Below are 13,808 nucleotides of genomic sequence, written 5' to 3' on the forward strand. Positions count from 1 at the left end.
ATGATCTGTACTGCAGTCTGCTCCTGGTCTTGTTTTCGCAGAAAGTATGGAACTTCTCCATCTTCTGCTACCAATTATGTAATCAATTTGATTCCTTTATTGACCATTTGGTGACGTCCACGTGCACAGTCGTCTTTTTGGTTACTTAAAAAATGTGTTCGCAAGAAATAATTATTGGCTTCATAGAATACAGTAAGTGTTTCTGCTGCTTCATTTCTATCTCCTAAGCCCCACTTCCCCACAATTCCTAGTTCTTCTCTGTGCCCTACTTTTGCATTCCAGTCCCCCATGATTATCATCACATCTTGTTTTGGTGTGTGATCAATTTCTTCCTGTATTTCTGCGTAAATCTCTCCAATTCCTCTTCTGCATTTGCCATTGGAGTGTAGACTTGGATGATGGTTATGTTAATAGGTTTCCTATTTAATCTCATTGATATCACTCGCTCAGACTTTGAGTTATAGCTCCTAATTGCTTTTGCTACATCACTTCTCACTATTAAAGCAACCCTGCTTCTTCTTAATTTCTCATTTCCTGCATAAAATATTTTGTAGTTGCCTGATTGAAAATGCCAATTCCTGTCCATTTTAATTCACTCACGCCAAGTATTGTAATGTTTTGTATAGTATTGTAACTGTCCATTTTTTCTTGACAATTTCTAACTTTCCCTGGTTCATGCTTCTCACATTCCATGTTTCTATTGTGTGTGTCATACAACTCCTGACTCTCCTTTCACATGTGTGCACATCAGCCTGTGGGTTTCCTTTTGGCTCTGACCCAGTGGCATCATTAGTCACAGCGCTACTCATACTTGTCCTTTCCCAGTAGCTCGTTGACTGCCTTCTGATCTGGGGGGTCTCCTCTTCAAGCACTATCTCGTGTTGCATTTTGGATATTCTGTTCAAAGGGTTTTCATGGTAAGAGGTATTCAGAGGTGGTTTACCATTGCCTTTCTCTGAGTCTGGATGCATCTTAGTCTGGTGTCTCAGCTTTGACCATTCCGCCTTGGGTGCCCCTGCTAGGAGTCTAGCCTCTTGCTCAAGACTCCTGACGGCATTGCTGTCAGCTTCTTTGACAATCTAAAACCCCTCACCATGTTAAGGTGTACATCCTAGAAGTAAATCCTTTTGAGCTCAGTGGGTTTCCCACCCCCACCCCCAGGTAAGTGTGTATAGGGTTGCAGACTTAGGCCCTTAAAGAGAAGACAACTGACTTCACACATTGTGAGATTTTAGATAACATTCTTTGAGCTTCATTTCTTGGTGCATTAACTGCCCACATCTACCATGGTCATATTTGTGGGTTTAATTCTGTAGTCATGAGGATTACAAGGGGTGGGAAAACAACAGCTGGATGCCCCCAAGATTCTAACAGCCTAGAAAAACATACCTGGACACATAACTATTATCTTTCTCTCCTTCCCTAAATTAAGGGCTCAGCTGCATTTAGGGATGTACAAATGTGCCTCAATCCATTCGGACATTCATTTCCACTTTCTTCTAGTATTTTCCATTCTGCTGCAATTGATTTATCTTGCACAAGCCCAAATTCTGTTTTGTCATCCTCTGATGTGGAAATATACAGATTTTAACATAGTTTTCTATGTAGTAGCAGCAGCACACAACAGACACATCTCAGCCATCAAAAGTTATTTATGTTCAGACCTTCCCTTCATTAACATTCAAAGTTAATGAATTTCCAGAAGTGTAATTCTATTAGTCTTTTGCAGCAAAACCACCAAAGAGTGCCACATTAAAGATGAAGTTAATGAAGTGGCTAATGACCCATCACAAAGCTCTGTATGGCTGCAGACCCAGACATAAGCCCTATTGAATCCAGTGAGGCTTACTCCCAGGGAAGTGGGGTTCAAATGGCAGCTATTCACACCACCTTGATTTCACAGTTCAGTATAAACTTGTCACCTCATTTCCATCACACAGGCATCAGGGAGGGACAGTTTAGCATCTTATTGATATTTTGTTCTTTGTGTCCTGGATTGTATGAATTCCTGTGGGCATATTAAACATTTTACAGGCACTCTCCTTTGCTCACTTAAAATATTTAGAATATTTTTATTGCAACATTTTACTTCATAAACATATATTTTATACAGAAAATTAGCATATATGTGCATCTGCTGAAACACAACACTCAAGCTAATGTAGGCTGTTAAAATATGATTTTGTGTAATTCACAGTACAATGCAAAGGAGATTAAATACAATGTACCAAGACTTGTATATCTCAATATATTGGGTTAAAGCAAAGCCAAATATTCATGCATTCCAGTTTTCACATCAAAGCATTTCAACATAGCAGAAACTTTCAAGGAACTGTAGACAGGTCAACAGCTGAACCAACTAACTTTTATTGTACCCCAGTGGCGAGTGGTGCTCATTGTGACTGGTAAGGCAGAAAGCAGAGAGGCCAATAGTAGGTAGAGCCAGGGCCAATGATAGGCAGAGCCAACAAATTCTAGTTTGGTCCCCATCTTCCTCCCTGCTGAGTTTGACAAAGACAGCACTGAAACTAAGGAAGAGGAAGCTGCCACTCCCCAGGTTGGTGATAAATAAGAAGACAGGTGGGTGGGGGCCAGTTGAGGACAGATTAAGGGCCTACATGGCCCAGGCTCCATTGTTGTACCCAGTGAACATTCTTTCTCCAAGCCCATGTAACAATGGATGGGGCCTGAAGGAGGCAAGGATGAAGACAATTGCAGTCATACGTGCTGAAGCAGAAGGGCTTCTACAATATATAAAGAGAGGCTGATTGAGCTGTTACTCAGGTAAGTTTCTTGTAAATGGTGCTTTTCAGCTATTGCACAGCTCTCTCCCACTGAGGAGTAGGATCTTCTTTATGATTGGCCCTTTGGGGATAGTTTAGGGAAGCACAGCTTCCAAGGGTCTAACTACTTGATGCATCCACATAGGAACATCTTTTACCTCAGTAGTCCCTTCAGTACCACTCCCTATATATGCATATATGTGTGTATATGTATATATTATTTTATGTATTTTAATTGCATTTTATGTATTTTAATTTATTTTAATGTTTTTGTGATTTTTATTGTGTACAATTTTATTATGTACGTGTTTGATTTTATTGTAAGCCACCCTGAATGCCCTATTATAGGGTAGAAGGGCAGGACAGAAATATTTTAAATAAAACGAATAAATAAAAATCCTAGGCACAGGCACCTCCAGTTTCCATTGGGACAACAACATGTGAGGAAGTTTCACCATTCGCTCACCAGCCATGATCTTGATGGATATCATTCCTCTCTCTCTCTCTCTCTCTCTCTCTCTCTCTCTCTCTCTCTCACACACACACACACACACACACACACACACACACACACACACACAAACACACAGCAATTAGCAACAGACAAACAACTTCCATTGGAAAATACCTGTTTCTCCCCACTGGGCTTCTTGTGATTTAGCAGCAGCTCAACAGCTCCAACCACCTCTTTCCTGATGGCATGCAGCAAAGCATCTCCAACGTAGACGTTAAAGTTCAAGAGCAGCTCTATGAGCTCCAGGTTCTCATTTTCTATCGCAATAAGGAGAGCTGTTCTTCCAAGGGGGTCAATGCAATTAATATTGATCTTGAAATATATCTCTGCTTCTTCCAGGGCTTGCTTCACACTGGCATAATCTCCTTTTTCCACAGCATTCAAATAGGCTTTCTCGGCAGGTGAGAGTTCAGACTCAGCTCGTACAATGCGAAGAGGGATCCGATCTCTGTAAGGGGCATTGACGCTTCTCTTGTAATAGAACTGGGCCATAGTTCACACCATCCTAACCCTATATTTCTGCAATAGAGAAGAGATCACCCATCAGTTGCACATTCCTGGAACACAACATAATTTCACAGATGCAATTGTGTTCATGTTTAGCAGCAAGGTGATGAGCCCTTCATGCAGTAAATATTCATTAATTTATTATTTAATTTCTATCCTGCTCTTTCTCCCAAAAGAAGTCTAGCCCTCTCTTTATGTTCAATAAGCTTAAGCTGTTTTTATTAATTCATTGCCATAGTTTTGTACTTGTGTTTTATTTGTATTTTTAAAGTGTTGCAAACCATCTGTTGAACAACTTTGTTGAAAAAAGCCTCTATTTTTTGTGATTTAATTAATGAACTAATACTAATATGTTTTTATCAAACACACAAAGTAGACTAAAGGCAGCTGGTGAACAGTATCTTATAAATATTATGCAGAGAGCTGAAACAAAAATGCTTTTTGCAAAGAAAAATTCAAAGTCAAACAAAAGGCCATGTAGTGGCACAGGGAGTGGGCATTTGTTGGGACTGGAACATAAGAAACACCAGCCATAGCTATGACACATAGCCTAGGCCAGGGATGGTGAACCATTGCCACTCCAGATGTTGCTGAACCACAACTCCCATCATCCTTGCCCATGGGCCATGCTTGCTGGGTATGATGGGAATTGTAGTTCAGCAACATCTGGAGTGCCAAAGATTCACCACCCCTGGCCTAGGCCTACATTCTTGCCTATCTCTGTGGCACTACACTACTGATCCTTTATTATAGGAACTGGAAGCAAAGCCATACCAGTAGTACTAACTCAGACATTGGATTCTGTTTATAGCATGCTTGCCAAAAAGGTTGGTCTCAATGAACGACCTTTTCCCAGAAGCGTAACAACTGTGGAGGGATACTTGGTCTGGCTCATTGCCCTTCCCTGAGCCCCATCCTTAGGGAAAAAATTCTGGGAATCTCATTCTAACTGCAGACACTTATCCCATAATTCCTTTAAATTCTTAGACAGCAGTGAGATCTGCTTGCCAAAAGAAGGTTTTTTTATATGTAAGTGAACTATTAGAAATGAGCTCTCCGGCGCTGGAGGCATTCAAGAGGCAGCTGGACAGCCATCTGTTGGGAATGCTTTGATTTGGATTCCTGCATTGCGCAGGGGGTTGGACTTGATGGCCTTATAGGCCCCTTCCAACTCTACTATTCTATGATTCTATGAAAGGAAACACAAAGATGGCTGCTTGAAACATGTTTGCTTATGCTACACCATGCCCTGGATGCTGCTGTGCCATAAAATCTCTACTCCTACTTAACTACCTCCTTGTTCCTCCACCATCAAATAAGTTTGTAATACTTTTCTGTCCTCCAGTTTTCTTTTTAAATTGTTACATAAAATAAACCAGTGTAACAAGATACCCACATTCACACACTCAAACAAAAAGCCAACAAAGCAGGATAGTGTCATACACAATTTAAGCAGACGTCATGAAAAGAGAGGAGTCTCATATCCTTTGCATAATTTCCATTTTCCTTTGTCTCTTACATATCAGCACGTCTACAGTGCTCCAGGCATTATTGAAAAGTCTTGTCTCACTATATGCAAGAGAGACAACTTTCCACCTTCACAAAACTGTAAACCTCCCTTTGTCATCAATCCTTACCTCTAAGTCTCAGAAATGCTTCCTGTAAGATATGTTCATGTAGTTGACACCTAATGGCTAAAACGCAAACATGTTTTCTTTAGAAAAGTTGGTATAGAGCATGCTCTAGGTTGTGCTTTTAGGGAGTGGTTCCATGTTGGAGGGCAGACTGGTAATTGTGTAAAAGAACCTGAGAAATAAAACCTGTTATTGTTTTTCTCTTACTGGTGTAGCCGTACATACATTATACCGGTGACAAAGGTAAACTGGATACATCAGTCTCCTTGGTTTCTTGGAAGTAGCGTGTGACTGAAAAATCACTGTTCATGGACATTTGAAGGAGTTTTATGCTGATCAGGAGAACTGGGTGCAATATGTAGATATGCTTTCCCAGTACTTCATGTCATAATGACATTGATAATGATAGCAAGAAGGGTAACATTTTGCTGAGTGTTTGTGGAGCAAAATCATATAGACCGGTTAGACGTTTGGTAACTCCTGAAAAGCCCAGTACCAAATCCTTTGAGGACATCATTAGGATTGTCTCAAATCACCACAACCCCATATCATCTGAAATGGTGCGGCCATTTAAGTTTAACAGTTTTTCATGCTTCCCTGGGATACATGTGGCAGAGAGTTGCCAGGTCTCTGGTTTTTGCCCGGGGTCCTCTCTGGGTCTCTGGGTGAGTCACTCAAGTCTTTGCACTCTTAGTTTCATTAAAAAAAATAAGTTTCTAGGTGGTCTGGTTCAAGAGATATATACCAAAATGTCAGCCACCCCCCACATGTTCTGTTAAATGAGCTTATAGCTGGCTGCTCTAAACCCACCCTTTCAGATTTGTAGCCAATAACAGAAGTCAGGGTTATGATTGACAAGGGATTTGTTGACCTGCAGGCAATAGAGCTCATTGCAAGTCCAGAAAACTGTTGTGTTTTTCCTGCTTGCCTGAAAATCTCATAAACTGAGTAAGTGTATAACTTTCATTAATAGCAAAAGTCTGTTTTTTTCCTGTGTGCAGGAGAATTAAATGCAATTACAATGTGCTATGCTTTTCTAATTATGAGGAGTCAAACAAGTTTAAATTTTCCTGGGCTGTTGAAAAGAGCAGTTGATTTGTCTAATTCACAGCCTGTTTTGAAAACCTCATTTTCCTGGGAGTACAATGCTAATCCCACATACTGAGAGCAAACTCCATTTAATTCAGTAGGACTCACTTTTGAGTAGACATGGGTAGGGTTGTGCTATAAATTAATGGGACCTTTGAGTGAACATAGCAAAGAATTGTATTTGTGTTGTAAATCTTTCTCTTCCCTTCCAATCCTATTTTTAAAGCAATTAGGCAGGGCTTACTTAGCTGTTACTGCTTTGTTATGTAGGAAACTAATACTGATTAAAAAAAATGTTCTGCAATGACCAACTGGTTTGACAATAAACTATTACATGGGGTCTATGTATTGTACATCTCCAGTGTGTGTGTATGGAGTCTTTCCAATATCCCCATGAGGTAGGGTTGACAATTGGAAACCAAGGCAGCTTACAAGAAGAAGTAAATCCCTTTAAAATCCAATAACCCATAAAAACAAATATAAAACAATTGCAAAACAGCTTAAAGTTGCATGATTCTGAATGTTGGGTTGGATGAGTGAAATTCCTTATTACTTGAGGTTGCAGGTCTGTGCATGCTTCCCTGCTTGAGTATGCCCCATTGAATACATTGGGACTTGCTTCTGAGTAAACATGCATAGGATTACACTATAAATATCTTTACAGGTTGTGTAAATAATAAACATATTCTGACAGACATCTGGCAGGGGAGATACCATGATCACAAACAGACAGTCATATTTATTTATTTTATTTTATTTTATTAAGCTTATATACCGCCCGACTAGCAACAGCTCTCTGGGCGGTGAACATTAAAAATACAATAAAAATAACACAATACAGTATATCACAATACAAAACTGTACAAAAAACTGTACAGTCTAAAATCAAAATATAATAATTTAGAATTAACAGGAATTAAAATGCCTCAGAGAAGAGAAAGGTTTTAACCTGGCGCCGAAAAGATGATAGTGTCGGCGCCAGGCACACCTCCTCGGGGAGACCATTCCATAGTTCGGGGGCCACCACTGAGAAGGCCCTAGATCTTGTCACCACTCTCTGGGCTTCCCTATGAGTCGGAACCCGGAGGAGGGCCTTCGTAGTAGACCGTAGTGTACAGGCCGGTTCATATCGGGAGAGGCGTTCCGACAGATATTGTGGTCCCGCACCGTATAAGGCTTTATAGGTAAGTACCAACACTTTGAATCTGGCCCGGAAGCATATTGGAAGCCAGTGCAAACGGGCTAGCACAGGTGTTATATGCTCAGACCGCTTAGTTCTTGTTAGCAGTCTGGCCGCCGCATTTTGCACTAGCTGTAGCTTCCGAATCGTCTTCAAAGGTAGCCCTACGTAAAGTGCATTGCAGTAGTCCAGATGCGAGGTTACCATAGCATGTACCACTGATGTGAGGTCCTCCTTACTCAGATAGGGACGTAGCTGGGCTACCAACTGAAGTTGGTAGAACGCATTCCGGGCCACCAAGGCTACATGAGCCTCAAGTGTGAGGGAAGAGTCTAAGATGACTCCCAGACTACGCACCTGTTCCTTTAGGGGGAGTGTAACCCCATCCAGGACAGGGTATATATCCACCATCCGATCAGAGAAACCATCCACCAACAGCATCTCAGTCTTGTCAGGATTGAGTCTCAGTTTGTTAGTTCTCATCCAGTCCATTGTTGCAGCCAGGCAACGGTTCAGCACGTCGACTGCCTCACCTGAAGAAGATGTAAAGGAGAAGTAGAGCTGTGTGTCATCAGCATACTGATGACAACACACTCCAAAACTCCTGATGACCGCCCCCAGCGGCTTCATATAAATGTTAAAAAGCATGGGAGACAGAACCGAACCCTGCGGGACCCCACATTGGAGAACCCACGGTGTCGAGCAATGTTCCCCAAGCACTATCTTCTGGAGACGACCCGCTAAGTAGGAGCGGAACCACTGCCAAGCAGTGCCTCCAACTCCCAACTCCGCAAGCCTCTCCAGAAGGATACCATGGTCGATGGTATCAAAAGCCGCTGAGAGGTCAAGGAGAATCAACAGAGTTACACTCCCTCTGTCTCTCTCCCGACATAGGTCATCAAACAGGGTGACCAAGGCAGTCTCAGTGCCAAAACCAGGCCTGAACCCCGATTGAAATGGATCTAGATAATAGGTTTCATCCAATAGCGCCTGTAGCTGGTCAGCAACGACACGTTCCAGGATCTTGCCCAGGAACGGAACATTGGCTACTGGTCTGTAGCTGCTGAAATCCTCTGGGTCCAAGGAAGGTTTTTTCAGGAGTGGTCTCACTGCCGCCTCTTTCAGACAGCCAGGTGCCACTCCCTCTCGCAAAGAGGCATTTATCACTTCCTTGGCCCAGCCAACTGTTCCTTCCTTGCTAGTTTTAATTAGCCAAGAGGGGCAAGGATCCAGTACCGAAGTGGTCACACGAACCTGTCCAAGCACCTTGTCCACGTCCTCGAACTGAACCAACTGAAACTCATCCAACAAAACATGACAAGACTGTGCTCCGGACACCTCAGTAGGATTAACTGCTATTAAATAGGAGTCTAAGTCCCGGCGAATGCATGAGATCTTATGCTGGAAGTGTTCAGCAAATTTATTACATCGAGCTACCGATGTATCTGCCGTATCTTGTAGGCCTGGATGGAGTAGGCCACGAACCACTTTAAAAAGCTTCCGTGGGCGTGAGAGAGATGACTGAATAGAGGCGGCAAAATGTTGTTTTTTTGCCGCCCTCACCGCTCCTACATAGAGCTTAGTAGAAGCACGAACCAGCTCATAATTGCATTCGTCGGGAGTTCGTCTCCATCTCCGCTCAAGCCGCCTCCTGTCTTGTTTCATCGCTCTCAGCTCCGGAGTATACCAAGGAGCTGTATGAGCTCTACAGAGGAGGGGGCGCGCAGGAGCGATCGTGTCAACAGCCCGGGTCATCTCTGTATTCCACAGATCGACCAGGGCTTCGACAGGAGCGCCAGTCTTATCAGCCGGAAAAAACCCCAGAGCCTTTTGAAAACCTTCAGAATTCATTAGTCTCCGGGGGCGGACCAATTTAATAGGTCCCCCACCCTTGCAGAGGGAAAAGGCTACTGAAAGTCTAAACTTCAGCAAGCAATGATCTGTCCATGACAACGGGAGAGATGTAAAACTCCCCACATCCAGATCACTATCCCCATGTCCGGTAGCAAAGACCAGGTCAAGAATATGCCCCGATGTATGTGTTGGGCCACTAACATATTGAGACAGCCCCATGGTTGTCATGGCGGCCATGAAGTCCTGAGCTGCCCCAGACAAAGTAGCCTCAGCATGAATGTTGAGATCTCCCAGTACTAATAGTCTGGGGGATCTCAACAGTACCTCCGAGACCACTTCCGTCAGCTCAGTTAGGGAAGCCATTGGGCAGCAAGGTGGGTGGTACACCAAAAGGATTCCCAGTCTGTCCCTCTGGCCCAGCACAAGGTGCAAACACTCCAGACCAGTGATTGCATGGACATGGTGCTTGGTGAGTGAGATGGAACTCTTATAGACCACAGCAACCCCACCTCCCCGACCCTCAGATCTACCATGATGCTGAACCAGATACCCCGGTGGGCAGAGCTGGGAGAGACTAACTCCTCCCTGTTCGCCAACCCAGGTCTCGGTTATACATGCCAGATCGGCCACATCGTCCAGAATCAAATCATGGACGAGGGAGGTTTTATTATGTACCGATCTGGCATTAAAGAGCAGCAACTGGAGATCTGAGAGTTGGCTGATAGGACAACCAACAACCCTGCGGGTATGAGAAGGACCAGAACACGGCACAGCCACTACATGTCTGGGCCGCGTTCTCCTTACCTGGCACGTCCCTCTCATATCACCATACCTCCCTCTACCTGTCACTACGGCAATTGGGGCCCCCTCAGGTCTCCCCTCTTGATGATAAAATCTCTTCCCGAGGCACATGATAAACTATAAATACAAAAAACTCATATACATAAAAATACACATTCACTCACAACATACACTTATATAACACCCATTCATCCACTTCAAACCCACACAGAAGACACAGTCCCGTATTCTGTGCGCCCAAACGCCAGCTCTAAGACCGTTCTTCTTCCCACGTAAAACGCCACCTGGGGCCTGGTCCTGCAAGGTGCCCACGTGCAGAGCAGGAGCCCAAGAAGGAGAGAGCAGAGATGTTGGCCAAGCAGCAGCAGCAGCAAAGCAGGCAGATGGCTCCCCCTCCCTGGGCGGTGATGGTCCTCTTCCCTTGCAGGCACTGGATCTATATATAGGCTACATTACATCTACATATTGAATGGACTTATCGAATTCTGTGAAGCCAACAATTTTTTTCTCACAATGGCATTTCCACCTTAGAGTGGGGCGCGTTTGCCTTCACCCATATGGGTGGAGAAGGCTCGGGAGGTCTATTCCCGATAGGGGGAGGGAGTAGGGGGAGGCCACGTCATGCCTCAGTGGGGGGGAGGATCACTGGGCAAGGAGGGAGTCTTGGCCTATATCCTTGCATCAGAGGCCACAGCTATCAGCTGTGAGACATGCCCAGGAGACTGGGAGGATTCCATCCCCACCAGAATAGTGCAATTCCTCACCTGTCCGTGGGTTATAAGCATTTATTAATTATGATTGGATATGGTTGAATTTGGATTCAGATTTAAACCAATGCCACATCTCACGAGTCTTCTTTGGCGGGTGTGGGGGCAAACACATTTTTTGAGCAACAAAAATATGACTGTACATGTGGACATCACCAAATGGGGAATATAGGAATTGAATCAATTATATAATTAGATGCAGAAGGTGGGGAAGTTCCATACTTTCTGCGAAAACAAGACCAGGAGCAGACTGCAGTACAGATCATGAACTGATTGTATCAAAAATCAAAGCTAAAGAACAACAACAAAGCAATCATAATGCCAAAATACAATTTAAATAACATCCCAGAAGAATATAAAGATCAAATAAGGAACAGATTTGAGGATTTAAACTTAGTTGACAAAAAAAACAGAACTGTGGAGTGAAGTTAGAGACATTATCAGGGAAGAATGCAAAAAGACAATAAAGGTAAAGGTGTCCCCACACTTATAGTGCGAGTTGTTTCCAACTCTTAGGGTGACATCTTGTGATGTTTACTAGGCAGACCATTTATATGGGGTGGGATTGCCAGTTCCTTCCCCAGCCTTTCTTTACCCCCCAGCATATGCCGGGTACTCATTTTACCAACAATGGATGGTTGGAAGGCTGAGTGGGCCTCGACCCCTTTTACCGGAGATTCAGCTTCCTCCTTCCGTTGGAATCGAACTCCGGCCGTGAGCAGAGCTTCGGCTGTGTTACCGCCGCTTACATCTCTGAGCCATGGAGGATCTTCAAAAGACAATACCTCTAGTTAAAAAGAGAGAAAGACTTCAATGGATGACTGAGGAAACTCTTAAAATGGTTAAAGAGAGAAAGAAAGCAAAAGCAAAAGGAGTTAGAAACATGGTTAGAACCCTAAATGCAACAATACAGTGACTAGTACGTAGGGACAAAGAGAACTATTACAATGGTTATTGTATAGAAATAGAAGAGGGTAGAAGGGTAGAACAAGAGCCCTATTCCAAAATATTAGAAAATTAAAGGGAAATTTAAACCAAGAGTAGGGATGTTGAATAATCAACAGGGGAATACACTGACTGACTGAGATGAAATAAAAGGAAGATGGAAGCAATACAATGAAGAACTCTATGAAAGAGATGCAAGGATGACAGATTCCTTCAAAAGGGAACCGTATGATGAAGAACCAGAAATTTTAGAATGTGAGGTGAAAGCTGCTCTTAAAATACTTGGAAGAAACATATCACTAGGAAAAGATGGCATACTAATAGAGTTGCTACAAGTTATTGAGACTGAATCTGTCCAAAGTTTGACTAAAATTTCTCAAGAAATATGGAAAACTAAACAATGGCCCACAGACTGGAAGCGTTCAATATACATCCCAATTCCAAAGAAAGGGGATCCCAGGGAATGCAGTAATTATTGAACTATTGCCTTAATATCTCAGGCAAGTAAAGTAATGCTCAAGATTCTACAACAAAGGCCCTTACCATGTATGGAGCGAGAAATGCCAAACGTCCAAGCTGGATTTAGAAAGGGAAGAGGCACCAGAGATCATATCACAAACATACGCTGGATAATGGAATGGACCAAGGAATTTCAGAAGGAAATCACCCTGTGCTTTATAGATTACAGCAAAGGCTTTGACTGTGTAGATCAGCTTTGTCCAACCTTTGGGCCACAGATGTTGCTGGACTACAGTTCCCATAATTCCTGACCATTGGCCATGCTGGCTGGGGCTGATGGGAGTTGCAGTCCAGCAACATCTGTGGCCCAAAGGTTGGACAAGGCTGGTGTAGATCATGAAAAACTATGGAATGCCTTAAAATAAATAGGGGTGCCACAGCATCTGATTGTTCTGATGTGCAACCTGTACTCTGGACAAGAGGCTACTGTAAGAACAGAATATGGAGAAACCGACTGGTTCCCAGTCAAAAAGGATGTGAGAGAGGGGTGTATTTAATCACCCTACTTGTTTAATCTATACGCAGAACATATCATACGGAAAGTAAGATTGGACCAAGATGAAGGAGGTGTGAAAACTGGAGGTAGAAATATCAATAATTTAAGATATGCAGACAATACCATACTACTAGCAGAAACCAGTAATGATTTGAAACGAATGCTGATAAAAGTTAAAGAGGAAAGCACAAAAGCAGGACTACAGCTTAATGTCAAGAAGACTAAAGTAATGACAACAGAAGATTTATGTAACTTTAAAGTTGACAAGGACAGTGAACTTGTCAAGGATTATCAATACCTCGGCACAGTCATTAACCAAAATGGAGATAATAGTGAAGAAATCAGGCTAGGACTTGGGAGGGCAGCTATGAGAGAACTAGAAAAGGTCCTCAAATGCAAAGATGTATCACTGAACACTAAAGTCGGGATCATTCAGACCATGGTATTCCCAATCTCTATGTATGGATGTGAAAGTTGGACAGTGAAAAAAGGGGATAAGACAAAAATCAACTCATCTGAAATGTGTTGTTGGATGAGAACTTGTGCATACCATAGTCTGCAAAAAAGACAAATAATAGGGTGTTGGAACAAATTAAACCAGAACTATCACTAGAAGCTAAAATGATGAAACTGAGGTTATACTTTGGACACATAATGAGAAGACATGATTCAAAAGAAAAGACCATAATGCTGGGAAAAACAGAAGGGAGTAGAAAAAG

At 42.9% G+C, this 13,808-nt stretch overlaps 1 protein-coding gene across 5 annotated transcripts in view; it reads right to left on the reverse strand.

Annotated features, from left to right (window-relative positions):
* Window positions 1-13,808, reverse strand: part of TRPC4 (transient receptor potential cation channel subfamily C member 4) — a 270,872-nt gene that overhangs the window by 189,626 nt on the left and 67,438 nt on the right. For all 5 annotated transcript variants that reach the window (XM_061639275.1, XM_061639293.1, XM_061639284.1 and 2 more), the window contains exon 2: window positions 3,412-3,816. In XM_061639275.1, coding sequence (XP_061495259.1) covers window positions 3,412-3,789 — 378 coding nt within the window. In that variant the 5' untranslated portion in view covers window positions 3,790-3,816. The remainder of the gene's footprint in view (window positions 1-3,411; window positions 3,817-13,808) is intronic.

This window comes from Rhineura floridana, chromosome 1 (genome assembly GCF_030035675.1).
Source record: "Rhineura floridana isolate rRhiFlo1 chromosome 1, rRhiFlo1.hap2, whole genome shotgun sequence".
In the NCBI taxonomy this organism is placed as follows: domain Eukaryota; kingdom Metazoa; phylum Chordata; class Lepidosauria; order Squamata; family Rhineuridae; genus Rhineura; species Rhineura floridana.